At 35.4% G+C, this 12,792-nt stretch overlaps 1 protein-coding gene across 3 annotated transcripts in view; it reads right to left on the bottom strand.

Moving 5' to 3' along the window:
- The window catches only part of sh3bp2 (SH3-domain binding protein 2), a 28,391-nt gene that overhangs the window by 6,502 nt on the left and 9,097 nt on the right, over positions 1-12,792 (bottom strand). For 2 of the 3 annotated variants that reach the window (XM_051938627.1, XM_051938628.1), the window contains exons 1-8: positions 6,551-6,668; positions 5,053-5,192; positions 4,855-4,957; positions 3,461-3,578; positions 2,731-2,798; positions 1,936-2,021; positions 1,764-1,841; positions 936-1,641 (exon numbers count right to left, since the gene is read on the bottom strand). In XM_051938627.1, the coding sequence (XP_051794587.1) occupies positions 936-1,641; positions 1,764-1,841; positions 1,936-2,021; positions 2,731-2,798; positions 3,461-3,578; positions 4,855-4,957; positions 5,053-5,192; positions 6,551-6,651 (1,400 nt within the window). In that variant the 5' untranslated portion in view covers positions 6,652-6,668. Of the gene's footprint in view, positions 1-935; positions 1,642-1,763; positions 1,842-1,935; positions 2,022-2,730; positions 2,799-3,460; positions 3,579-4,854; positions 4,958-5,052; positions 5,193-6,550; positions 6,669-12,792 lie in introns of those variants that run through there. The other variant, XM_022216787.2, reaches the window with a different exon arrangement.

The raw sequence follows: 12,792 nt of genomic DNA, 5'->3' as shown, positions 1-12,792 counted from the left end.
AGCTCAATCTAACTACTTTATCCTCTATAAAAAGAGCATTTCACAGCCTTTTCAGAAACATCCTACGTGGCTTTCTATGTCTGCTTCCCAAGTCTACGTGTGTCATGAGAAAACCATGAAATGTCCCTAATAATGCTCGCAGATAGAGTATGGATGACAAAAATTTCATCATCCATCCAAGTCCATAAGGGTACCCAAACATTCTGATGCAACTGTCCATGTGAAGCCCAAAACTTGCAATTGTACGTACTGTTTGCACTGCAGGCGCACCAGAAAACCAAATGCTTGTTTAGAGGAGGATCTGTATGTAGCTCAAACATGTTTTCCATCAACAGGGCAAAGCGTAAACTTAGTGTGAAGTTCTAAATTCTCCAGAAATCCTGTGCTATGGTGTTCAACACACCATAAGAATAATCATGAAATGCCAGTGTACATCTAACTACTACGTCCTGTAAAAAGAGCAAAGTCACAGCCTTTCAGAAACATCCACTGGATCCGAATGTGTTTTCCTACATTAGACAATTGGTGTGAGACAACAATGCATACCTATTGTAAATTGAGTCGAACTGTGTGAGCATCTATTGTCATTTTTAAAATCGGCTTCAGTCATAAGACAATCCTGAACCACCCCTAATAAGGCAGAGTGATGCCGATTTAGGTAACCAAGAGACAACATACATGTTTTTTCCCACACAACCAGCAACTTCTGTCAAGCAAAATTTCCTCAATAACTGCTGTAAAGTTTGCGTGGAGCCACGCTAGCAGTTCCCGTCCACTTCCAGTCTTTGTGCTGAGCTAGGCTGAACACACCTCTGTACAGAACACACAAATGAATCGGAATTTCACTCTTGGGATAGAAAAGTAAGTATGAGGACTACTATGGCTCTTTCTCAGAGCATTTTGTGTGAGTGTTTTTGTGTCTGACTGGAGCTTACTGAAGAGGTGTTCCTGACGGCTTGGGCTTGGCTCCAGGCATCGGTGGTTTGGCCGTCGGTGGAGGTGGTTTGAGTATCATCAGTTTATTGTGTATTCCAGATTTAAGCAGTGGAGAGAGTGGAGGGTGGCCAGATGGTGAGAGATGACTGGACGGTGTGTGGTTGAGGGACAGCGTGGACCCTACCGGGCTGGTGGATCGCGGATTCGGTAGACTTGGTTTGCTGTGGAGGTGGTTGTTTGCCAACGACTGGCTTCCTCCAGCATTAAGGGAGATGTGAACTGGACCATTTAGCGCCATCCTTTTCTCCAAGTGGTCACAGATGGGCAGAGTGGCCGGTGACTGAATCGACACCGGTGGCAGAGCCCTCTTGTCACTTCCAATCCCCCCCACGGAGGTCGCCCTGGCCTGTAGAGGCTTCCTCTGGTGGGGAAGAGGAGGTAGAGGAGGACTGGTAGAAGAGGGGTTTTGTAGATGGGGGGCAAAGGGCAGAGGAGGTGGGAGGCCTTTGCTGAAGTCTTTTGGTATGGAAGGAGGTGGCATAGAAGGCGGAGGTTTCTTCGGAAGTGGGCTGGTGGGGTTTCTGTGTTGTGGGATGGGAGGAGGAAGACCTCTGTGGACAAGTCCTGGACTGGAGTCTTGGTGGGATTGAAACGATGTCGGCACTGGGGGAGGAGGGTAGGAAGGAGGCGGTCCTGTAGGTCGACCTGAACAGGTAAAGAAAATACAACATGGTTTCTTGTAATTCTTGCTTCTCTACATGTTGCTTGCAATCTTTTTCCAGTTTTGACAGATTTTCAAGATAAAAAGGTGTTGCATGGGGCCTCACCTGTAGATGTTGGCGAACAGTCACTGTCCGGCTTCAGATAGTCTTCCTCGTCTTCATCCTCATCCTCCTCAACATAATCTTCACACGGAAAGAAAAGATGCGACAGTTTAGGAACACACAAATATAATATATAACTTGTGTCTCGCGTATGTGTTCATCATCATAGTCTTACCATCGTCAGCGGTGTCCACAGGATGTTTAAGGTCCATGGGCCTCTCAATGGTGCCATAGAAACTGTCTGCATCTGAATCCGAGTCACTGCGGTGGACAGAAAATTTTACCGTTAACAAATGCAATGCTAACTTTTTTCTGCAGGCAGCTTGCTTTGTTTATGCTATATCCAGCTAGCTAGAAAAATCTAAATTCATGTCAAAATACTTCTGTTTATGGAACGTCGGAAGATTTTTGAACAGCAGTACCAGCAGCAGCAGCAGCTTCAAATAGAACTAGTTTAGATATCACAAGGCACAGAAACAGCTCTGATAAATTAAATACATTAAGTTTCCCATTAAATAAGGCTCAAGACACTGACTATTATGATTAGCGATGAAATGAGCTGCTAATATCCCCACTGCCAGCAACACCATGTGGTCTGAATAAAAAACACTTCAGGCTAGTAGATTACTAATCAAATACAAGAGGCCATTTTAATTACCTAAAGGAATTATAAATTAGCCTGCAGATGTAGCTTCTACCATCGAAAACGTCAACCTTAAAGTCTGCTGGGAAATAGTTGCATCAGGCAGTCATAACCTGTAATAATTAGTTTTCTGGATTCTTACTCAATTGTTAAAGGTCATAGAGTTTCATACAGTGTGCAATGGCAGAAAATGAGCTTTTCTACGTGCGTATATACACTTTATCTCATTACATTTATTATTCCAGTTAACAGTGTTCTGGGGGGCACCTATAATTAATATTTTAAACACATTATGTGGTAAAATGTAATGTGATTTGTTGGGCTTACCTTGGGATCTGTGAATCTTTTCTGTCGTTATAGTGATCGATCTCTCTTCGCAGGTATCGCATCCATTTCTGCAAAATATAACGAGTGTCTGTGTAAGATTGAAGTGCTGGCAATATCAGAACACTCACAAGCATTATTTATTTTTAAATCTATATAAAGAAAAATCCCAAATATTTTAGCAAATGTGTTCATTTTCCATGTGTGTTGAATGAAAATGCTAGCTAGCTTAGCTCCATCAGTGGCGTCTCTCCCCATTTTAAAACTGTTTTTTGTTGCATGTATTCAACCCAATCTTTAAAACTTTATCAGAATGTATCTGACTCTGACAAAACCCACTTTACACTCAGATGTGGACATCATAAACAGCTGACACTCATCTTCTAATATGACTCTAAGAGACAATAAATAAGGGAATTACCCAAATATTAGCAGATTTACTAACATGGATTACATTAGCAAGATTTTTTTGAAGACAGAAAGGACCTTTTTTTAAACACTATTGGTCCTGATTTTAGTTACAAACATAATTTCATTGAATAAAAGAAACTAATTCTATACAGGAAACAAAATTACAAAAGAATATTGAATAATTTATATATATTTTGACATATTTTAATTATATTTAAGACTTTTGGAAGTTGAAATCTGTGGTAAAATCACAGTGAAGCTCTGTGCAGCTTAATTTTGGTGTATATTTTTATACTTCTGTGTCCAGCAGTTTTGTTCTCACCCTCCTTTCGTCCTCGCTGGCGGCTGAGAAGAACCACGTTCTGTGTTTCTTACTGAAGTGGACGATTTTAAAAGGAAAAACGTTGCTGGACGTCGTTTCCTCTGCTGCTCTCATCACTCTGTGGAAGAAGAACAATCCAAAACATGCTCTGTTAATTATTAAATCAGCTAATCATTCAAATCCTAAAGAATAATCAGTGAATAAACACATCTGTTCAGCAAGCTATAGTTGACATAATTACAGCAGAATCTTCTAAAATGAAAAGATATTACACTGCACCGCCCAGTTATTGACTAGTCACCGGTACACAGTAAAAAAAAAAAATCGGTTTAAGATAAAAAAGGATGGAATACTGGAAAAACAACAGCAAATCTGTACAGTAATTTGATTAAATAATTCAATTTAAATACGGCTAAACACATATAAATATATAAACAGTTGTTAAAAGAATCAATTACTAAACTAAAAATACATATTTTTAATGTTAACATTATATTTTGGTGAGTTGTTGCTGTTGCTTGTCTTCTTAAAAGTCAACATTTCACTAGATATTATCTGTAATTTAACTAAATTAGAAAAATCTGTAAAATAATTGTTTAAAAAATTATCCATGGTCATTTTCAGTCCTTAATAAGCACAAGTTTTCTTTCAAATAATGGCAAATATTTGTAAAATAATGGCATCTTGGTGGATTTAAATGATGATTAAAACATCGTTTTATGGTCAAATGTCCTAAAAAATGAATTACCATTTGGAAAAGTACACATTTTTTGATGAAGACTTCATTTGCAGGTCTGTTTTTTCGGGTTAACATTTCTGTGATTTTACTAAATATTGTCTTCAATTTAATAATAAAACAAGGGAAATCTTTAAAATACAGAACAAAATGGGGAACTTTTCTTATGTAAAAGAATATGGAAGCCTATTTGTGTCATTATTATCAAATTAAACTTCTAAAATGTCAAATAAAACTCAGTTTACTTTTGATTTTATTGACACAAATCTGACTCCATAAAGCAGATTCACATCTCCAAACGAGTTTAACAACCTTCTGCCCCCTGAATACAGAAATCTGAACAAGGAAAGACTTTATTTTGGAAATGAGTGACTTTAGAAGAGAAGCAATGTGAGAATAAAATCGCCCAATCAGAGCTGTTATGTAAATTACATGTCTGGGTTACTTTGGTTCAGAAAGAAGGAAGCCAAAGAGTTCTTGGACGGGACAAAAAAAAAACCTAAATTCACCAGATCTCATTCAATCTGTGAGAAAAAAGCCTGAAACTTTTGATTGACTATGTATTTAACCAACAAAACGTCTGATAACTGCTCATGTAGACGATCAGGGTTATGCTAACAGACATCATGACTGACTGGAGCTGCGGTATTCCACCCACCTGTTGTAGCCGTTGAGAGAGAACGCCCCCTGTGGTGCTGGAGAGGTACTGCTCTTAAAGTAGTAAACACAGCCTTTGTGGATGATGATGTACCTCAGAGGCCCTGGAACACACAGATTAAGGATGTTTACCATGTTTGTAAGCTGAGAAAGGTGTCAGCAGAGGCGGAGAAGCCTTTTCCTTTCACTCTGGACTCACATTTCATGAGGCTGAACTGGCTGCCTCCCTTCTTGTGCAGGTATCCTGCGGTGGAAACTCCTCCCGGCATGGTGAGGAGGTTCTGGGCCCCGATGGCTCGCATCGGCACCGGCCAGCACATCTCTGGAGACGACATGGTTCTGCAGGGGAGGAGGGAGATGAGGGGTATTTAGACAGAGAAGACGGTATAAAGAGCAGACGTCTCCTTCACAGGGGCGAAAGATCATAGAAACAGCAACTCTAAGACAAGTACAATCCATGAAGATCCATTTTACAATCGTGTTTCAGGTTTTCTTTTTAGACACTTTAGCTCTCAAACAGAAAACACTCGGAGAGCTTTTTGGTGGTCTAAATGAAACATATGCAATGACAGGTTATCAGGAGAAACCTTTTCACTGCAATGAGCTCCAAAAAATTCTGGAAAAGAAAAAAAAAGGTAAAAGTTTGAAAGTGAGGACGGCAAAAAACAAAAACATGTTAAAAAAAAACATTACAACAACAACAAAACAGTGTACTTTTATAGTTACACTTTGTTTAAAAAGTATTAGTAGTAGTAAAAATACAGATTTTTGATACGGACATTAATTATTTTTTTGGCCTGTTTGTTTTATAGAAAAAGAGCAAATTAAGATTTTTTTGTGATTTTACTTGATAAATGTAATTTAACAACATTAAGAAAATCTGTAAAATAACAGTGAATAATAATTTATTATTACTACTACTACTACTAATAATAATAATAAGTCATCTATTAAACTACTTCTTTAAAAATAAAAATATTTTGAGGTAATATTTTTTTAAAACTTCAGTCAAAACTCTAATTTAACAGTCAGATGTTGTACAGAGAAAAGAACGGACATTATAAATACAGATGTTTGAAATCTGAAATTAAATTATCCTTTTTTTTCAAATAATGCAAACATCTTTAAAACATGATTTCTTTCTGATTTAATATAGCATGATTTAAACGTCTGTTAAATAATCATCTGTGGTAAAAGAAGGCATGTATAGTTTCTGCACGTTTATTAACATGTAAATGAATGTTTTTTTTCCTGTGATTTTACTAGATACTGTCTGTAATTTAACAAATCAGAGAAAATCTAAGTAAAAATATAAACTGTTTAAAACGAGAAAGATTTGCTTCTGGGTCACAGCCAGCTGTAAAATGTAAAACAAAAACAACAACAACAAAAAAACAAGATTTTATTCCACTGTATTCTTTGAAATCTGCCTTAGAACTTGATGAGATCCAAAGTCAGCTCAACACCAAACACAAACTCTCCAGAATCCTCAACGTTGCAGAAAATTCGGATGAAATTCTTGGAAGGAGAATCCAGAAATCCAGCATGACTGCATCTATTCTGTCGTATTTGACAGTAAAACGCCACAGAGCTCAGGGAGGATTCCTCTGGTCCTGCTTTAACTGCCGATCAATCAAACCTGATGGAAAGCAGGAAAAGCAGCAGCTCTTCCAGCCTCCTCTCCTCTCCTCTCCTACCTCCTGCTGAACCTCCTGCTGAGCCTCTGGAAGGCAGCGTTGTCCCTCAGCAGGCCGACCGCCGAGCTCCACACCGAGCCTCGAGCTGGCAGGACGTCCATGTTTCCTCTACTCTCTGTCCTCTTCCTGCATCTCATCTCTTTTCTTTCCCTCTCTCTCTCTGGTGATTTCTATCTCCCTCCTTCTTGCACATAAACAAACCCAGAGCCATGATTTGAACATTTGGTCCAGACAGGAAGCTCGCAGCATTACAGAAAACTCTACATGCAGCAAAAACAAACACTTCTGCAGAACTTCTTCATCTTCTAATGTGTTTATGTGGAGCTTCCAGTCTATCAGCTGCATCTCTGGGCGTGTGAGCGGCTCACAGATGAAGCGTTCAGCCAGACTTCACATCAGAATTTACTCCCTTTATCTGAGAGAAACGACTGCAGGGAAGATCGTCTGTCTGGCTGAGCTGTAGGAGCTTCACAGGCTGGAATTTAACGACAAGGAACTGATGTTTCATGTCCAAATATCAAGAATGAACAGCTGGTTTAAGGTTTAAAAACAAACAAATCAACAAACAGGAGCAGCTGGAGGTTAAATAGAATGAAATATAACAATTTTATAGTCAAACACTGTGAAGAAAGAATTATTGTTTGTAAATATACAGATCTGTGGACTTTATTTACAGTTTTTTTTAAAGTTAACAGTTAAATTTATAAATTTATATTTATAGTTTGTCATTTTTCAAGATATTATCTGTAACATACCAAAACAAGAAAATATATGAAGTAAAGTTAATAATGTAAAGGACAAAAAATGCCAGAAAACGTACAATAACACTTTAATTTATGTTCATACATTAGTTTAAAAAATATGTAGACATTGTTTAGAATTTTGAGATATTTGATTTAAGGTTAACATGGAAATGAAGACTTTCTTGTCACAATTTTTACTAGATATAATCTGCAATTTAACAAAACTGAGAAAATCTATTAAAAATAACAGTTTAAAAAATGATTTACCTTTAAATTCAACATTTTTTATTTTATTTTATATTTTGGAATATTATGATTTTTGCTGATAAATACTCTTTTAAAGTAAAGTATGTAACTCTCAGGAAAAAAAACAAAAAGAGTAAAAATATTTAATTTTATTTAATTCAATTTAAATACAGTAAAGCCTAAATTTTCCGTATTATTTTTTAAAAAAATTATGCATTTAAATCTTTGTCCTGTTCGTTTTAAGGTTAACATGTAAATTAAAAGTGTTTGTAGGTTTTAGCTTTTTGTAATGTTTTTAGCTTTTACTAGATATTATTTGCACTTTAAAATAGAGAAAATTATTAAAATAATAATTTAAAAAATATTTAGCTTTAAAATCAATATGTTTTATTTTACATTTTCAAATATTATATGTTTTACAGATGAAAATAAAATTTTACAAATGGTATAATTTAAAAGTTAAACCTTGAAAAAGAAAAAAATACTATTTTTATTTAATTTGAATTATTTATAATTTTTAAGGCTTAACACATACATTTATATATATATATATTCTGTTCTATTACAAGATATCTGTAATTTACCAAAACAAAGAAAATGTATGAAGTAAAGGTAACAAGTACACTGTAATAAAATTACAAGTACGTAAAGTATGTAAATACCAGAAAACAAACTGTTAAAATAAATGAAAATAACAGCAAAATTATGTGCAATTTTTTTTTTACATTTTCAGTGAATTTAAATACAGTAAAACTTTAATTTTATGGCCGCACATTACTTTAAAAATTATATGAATATATATTTTTTTTGGGGGGGAGGGGGGGGGTAGATTTTATTTTTTATTTTTTTTGTAATTTTTTAGTTTTTACTAGATATTATTTGCACTTTAACAAAACATTAAAAAATGGAAAAAATAGCTAAAATAAAGTTACTTACCATTAAAATCCACAATTTAAAAAAATCTGTAAATTACAGTTTTTATTATTTTGCAATCCTCAGTAAACATTAAATGATTTATTTTTCAGATTAGATAAATGCAGAAAAATGGTGTCATCATTTTTGAAACTTTGTATCTGTTAATTTTACTAAATATCTATAATTTAACACATAACAGGAAAAATTCTGTAAAAATAACAACGATTTAATATTTTAAAAATTACTTACAGTTAAAACATCTCATTTTAATTTCAAATAACAGATTAAAAGTGGCAGCATTTATCTGACTACTCTGATTTTTAATGTCAGAATATTAAAAGTCAAAGTCAGTCGTTAGTTTAAGTTTTAAGAACAAATAAATGAACTCAATCAGGAACAGCTGGAAGTTAAGACGATGTTGGCAGAAAGTCTGATGTGATGTCAGCGTTTAGGAACGAAAACAAGCAGAAATAAAATGAGAGAATCTGGGAGTTTGGACAGAAAAGAGGGAGTGAGAAGCAGATAAAAGCTGCTTTAGAAGCCAATAAATCGTCAGACTGGAGCCTGTTTGTGACCTGCAGCTGATCTCTGAGCACGTTTTAAAGCTCTCACACTGTTGACTGGTAACTGACCTCAGAGCAGCGATAAACTAAACCTCATCTGAGCGTCACTGAAGTCACAGCTGCTTATCGGCCACACCAGGATTTCCTCCCAGAGTCAGAACTGAAACAACACCATGAAGCCCAGGCTGCAGATTCAGCCTCTTCTCATGTTTTACACAGGAAACGGACCAAAAGCTGGAATCCGGGACAAACTGCACACAGTTCAGGATTGATTTAAAGACAGCATGGGTTCATATGAAGGAGAAAGCAGCTCCTGTCTTTTAATAAGGAAGCTTTAAAGGGTTTCAAACTGAGAAAAGTGAATAAATGTGCATCTTTTTTAAGTATTAATTCTATTATAGTGGTCATATTTCTGATTTTTAAGACCCAAATGCATCACAAGAAGCTACAAAATCAAGAAGCGCTTGTTTAAATATAACAATCTGGGCGGAAAAGACACTAAAATACGCTGTAATGGGAATAAAAATTAATGTAAGGTCTTTGAGCAGAGCTATGATTGGAATTATTTATTTCTTTTGACACCTGATGTGCATTTATACAATGATAAAAGACCTTTCTGCTGCCTCTGATGCTTCATTTTTTTTTTTAAATAAAGCGACAATTTCTTCCAGAGTTCACTAATATTTTGGCTGCTTTAACATATTTCAGTCTTTATTCTTCACTTTGACATACACACAGGGCTTCAACTCAACATGATCGCACTTTAGCATGTCTATAAAAAGTGGAGGCAGTGGAGATCAGTTAGATACTGTAGTTAGAAATGTAAATTAAGTCCACAGATTTTACATTTTTAAGACTTAAATGCATCATAAGAAGGTATAAATTCAAGAAATGCATGTTTAAATATAATAATTTGGGTGATTCAGACACTAAAATATGCTGGAATAGGAATTAAAATTAATATAAGGGCTCTGAGGAGACACAAAGGAAACAGAGAAACCCAAAATCATGTCTTTTAAAAGCTCTTATCTGTGATAAATAAGATGCTTTTAATTCATAAAAATATATTATGCCACATATTATACACCTTTTAAACACTTCTGCTGCCTCTGATGCTTCAGACTTTAAAATAAAATGTCAATTCCTTCAAGAATTTACCAACATTTTGACTTTTTTTTAAGTATCTTTCAGTGTTTGTTCTCCTCTAGTTAATGCTTTAAGCAAACAGGACTTAAACATATGATTAAACTTTTACTTTTTTAGCTTTAACTGAGTCTTCAGCTGCTTTTAGCATCTTTTTTGCACTTTCTACAATTAACAGAATGCGCAAAAAAAGAGGGAAACCGTGACAAGGGGGGTTCGGTTGCAAAAAGAAAGATAACATCAGTTTTATGACAATCTAAGGCCTTTTTAAAGCATTTAAATCAGCACCACAAAGCTCTGTATGACCAGCGTGAATCTAAATTCGAACGTCAATCAACTTAATTCTCTTCTATTTTAAATTATTTTCGATGCAAATCCTCCTGCAGGGATTACTCTGATTCCAAACACTTAGAAAATAAAGTTATTCAAATCTTCTGGTGAGAATTCCTGCATATTTTACAGGAAAAAATAAATACTGTGCTGTTTTTTCCCCCAATAAATCCTAACAGTGAGTAAACTACACCGGTAAACCTGTTAAATAGTGGGTTTTTTTTGGTCTAAAATGCAACACAAAGACTCGTTTTTAGCCCCACAACCTCAAATCTGCAAATCAGAAGCTGTAATAAGCAGAAAAACATGAAAAATGAATCACAATTCTAATGCTATGAAAAGTTCTAGCAGTTAGTTTTGCAATATTACAAGAAAATGTCCTGATATATTTAGGAAAATATGCACTATTTTGAATCTGTGCTCTATTTTAACAACATTATAAAGATTAAAGAGTTCTTAGAATGAAGCTGTGATGATAAATTCTGTTTGTTTATGTGTGCAGTTGTGTTTATTTATGCAATAATAAGGAATTTTCAGATTTAAATGGAATGTTTGGAATATTTCAGGAAGGAAAATGATTGTTTTTCTTAATCTTTACCGACTACTGGCATTTGATTTTGTGTTTTCTTCACTTTATAATATTTATTATTTTTCACTGTTCTCAACCTGCCTGTTATTCTTCTGCTTTAAAGTCAACCAGGAAGTCACTATTTTACCAAAAATAAAGTTATAATTGCCAAGGAAAAAGACTTTTTCCTCCAAAAATGTTCCAGATTTGTTCAAAAGCATCTAATTTTCAAGAATTCCTTCAACGTTTTCTTATCTTCTCCAATAGAAATACATAAACGATGATAAATTCTGAGGTCATTTCTGGAAATATGAAACAGAGAAATGAGGAAGCGTCTCAGTCAGCAGGCTTACAGGATTTCTAGGTATTAAAGTCACTCTGGCCTCTCCTGTCATGTGGTTTTTACATCATGAGAACACCTCCCTGTATGCAGAGAAGTTCCACTAAGACTCACATTTGATTTTTCCCGTTTTACTCCTCAGAACAAAGTGTGGTTTTCAGCAGAGAGTCGCAGCTCTGAACCCTCCTGAACTCTGCTGCTGCTGTTTGTGAGCCAGAAATGCTAATGGGCTGTTTGACAGGAAGGGAAGCTGCTCACATACCAGACTCATTCAAACACGTTTCCTCCCTGGACGCAACAAACAATGACCGGGCTGCACCGGCCTTTCATTTCAGCCGCTTTAACTCGGTTCAGACGCCAAACTGCTGCTTTGTCTGAACAAAAAGAGGTAAAAGTGCTGCAGAATCATCAGATGTCGGTTCGTAAAGGCGACTAATTCACAAAAAATAAAGCTAAGTAAACAGAAAAACACATTTATACGCCCAAAAGGCATCATGAGAAGCTAAAAGTTAGCTTTAAGATGCTAAAATATGCTGTCATGACCATTAAATCAGACATAAAGAAGCAGCTAAACTATAAAATCATCCCTAAAATCCTAATTACATCATTTTAAAGCTCTTATCTCATGTCAAATAAGAGGATTTTTATTTTTTTATTTTATTTTTTTTATTCATTTAGGCTCCTGATATACATTTAACATGAGAATAAAACACCTTTTGAACACTCTCATGCCTCTCATGCTTCAGACTTTGCAATAAAATGTCAGTTTCTTCCAGAGTTTACTGATATTTCGACACTTTCAGTGTTGATTCTGCATTTGTTAATGCTTTAAACAAGCAACACTTAAAGATAATATGACAAAAAACTTGACTTTTTCAGCCTCAACTAAGTCTTGACCTCCTTTGGGTGTGTTATTTGGTGCACATATTAACAGAATGATTCTCGGTTTTGATGCCAATCTGCTGGTTGGAATCATTAGATGCTGGTTTGTGAAGGCGACTAATTCACAAAAATTACAGTTCACTCAAAAGAAAAACACATTTATACGCCCAAAATGTATCATGTGAAGCCAAAAGTTAGCTTGAGGTGCTAAAACATGCTGTAGTGAGGATTAAACTAGGAAAGCATAGGAAGCGGCTAAACTGAAAGTCATCCCTAAAATCCTCATGACATCACTTTAAAGCTCTAATCACATGTCAAAGAAGAAGAATAGTGATGAATCGACAGACAGCTGCAGACTGACCGCTCTTTTTCTGGAAACTGAAACTGAAACTCTGTAAGATGGAAAAACCCGATGAGTCACATCAGAGGACAGTATTCCTGCTAAATTACATCAACACAGGTAAATTAGTTGTAACTGCATTTAAATTCTGGTAAAGTGGCTGTAATTGGAG

Source organism: Acanthochromis polyacanthus, chromosome 18 (genome assembly GCF_021347895.1).
Source record: "Acanthochromis polyacanthus isolate Apoly-LR-REF ecotype Palm Island chromosome 18, KAUST_Apoly_ChrSc, whole genome shotgun sequence".
Taxonomy (NCBI): Eukaryota; Metazoa; Chordata; class Actinopteri; family Pomacentridae; genus Acanthochromis; species Acanthochromis polyacanthus.
The sequence above is the reverse complement of the archived record's forward strand: the minus strand, read 5'-3'. Positions and strand labels throughout refer to the sequence as shown.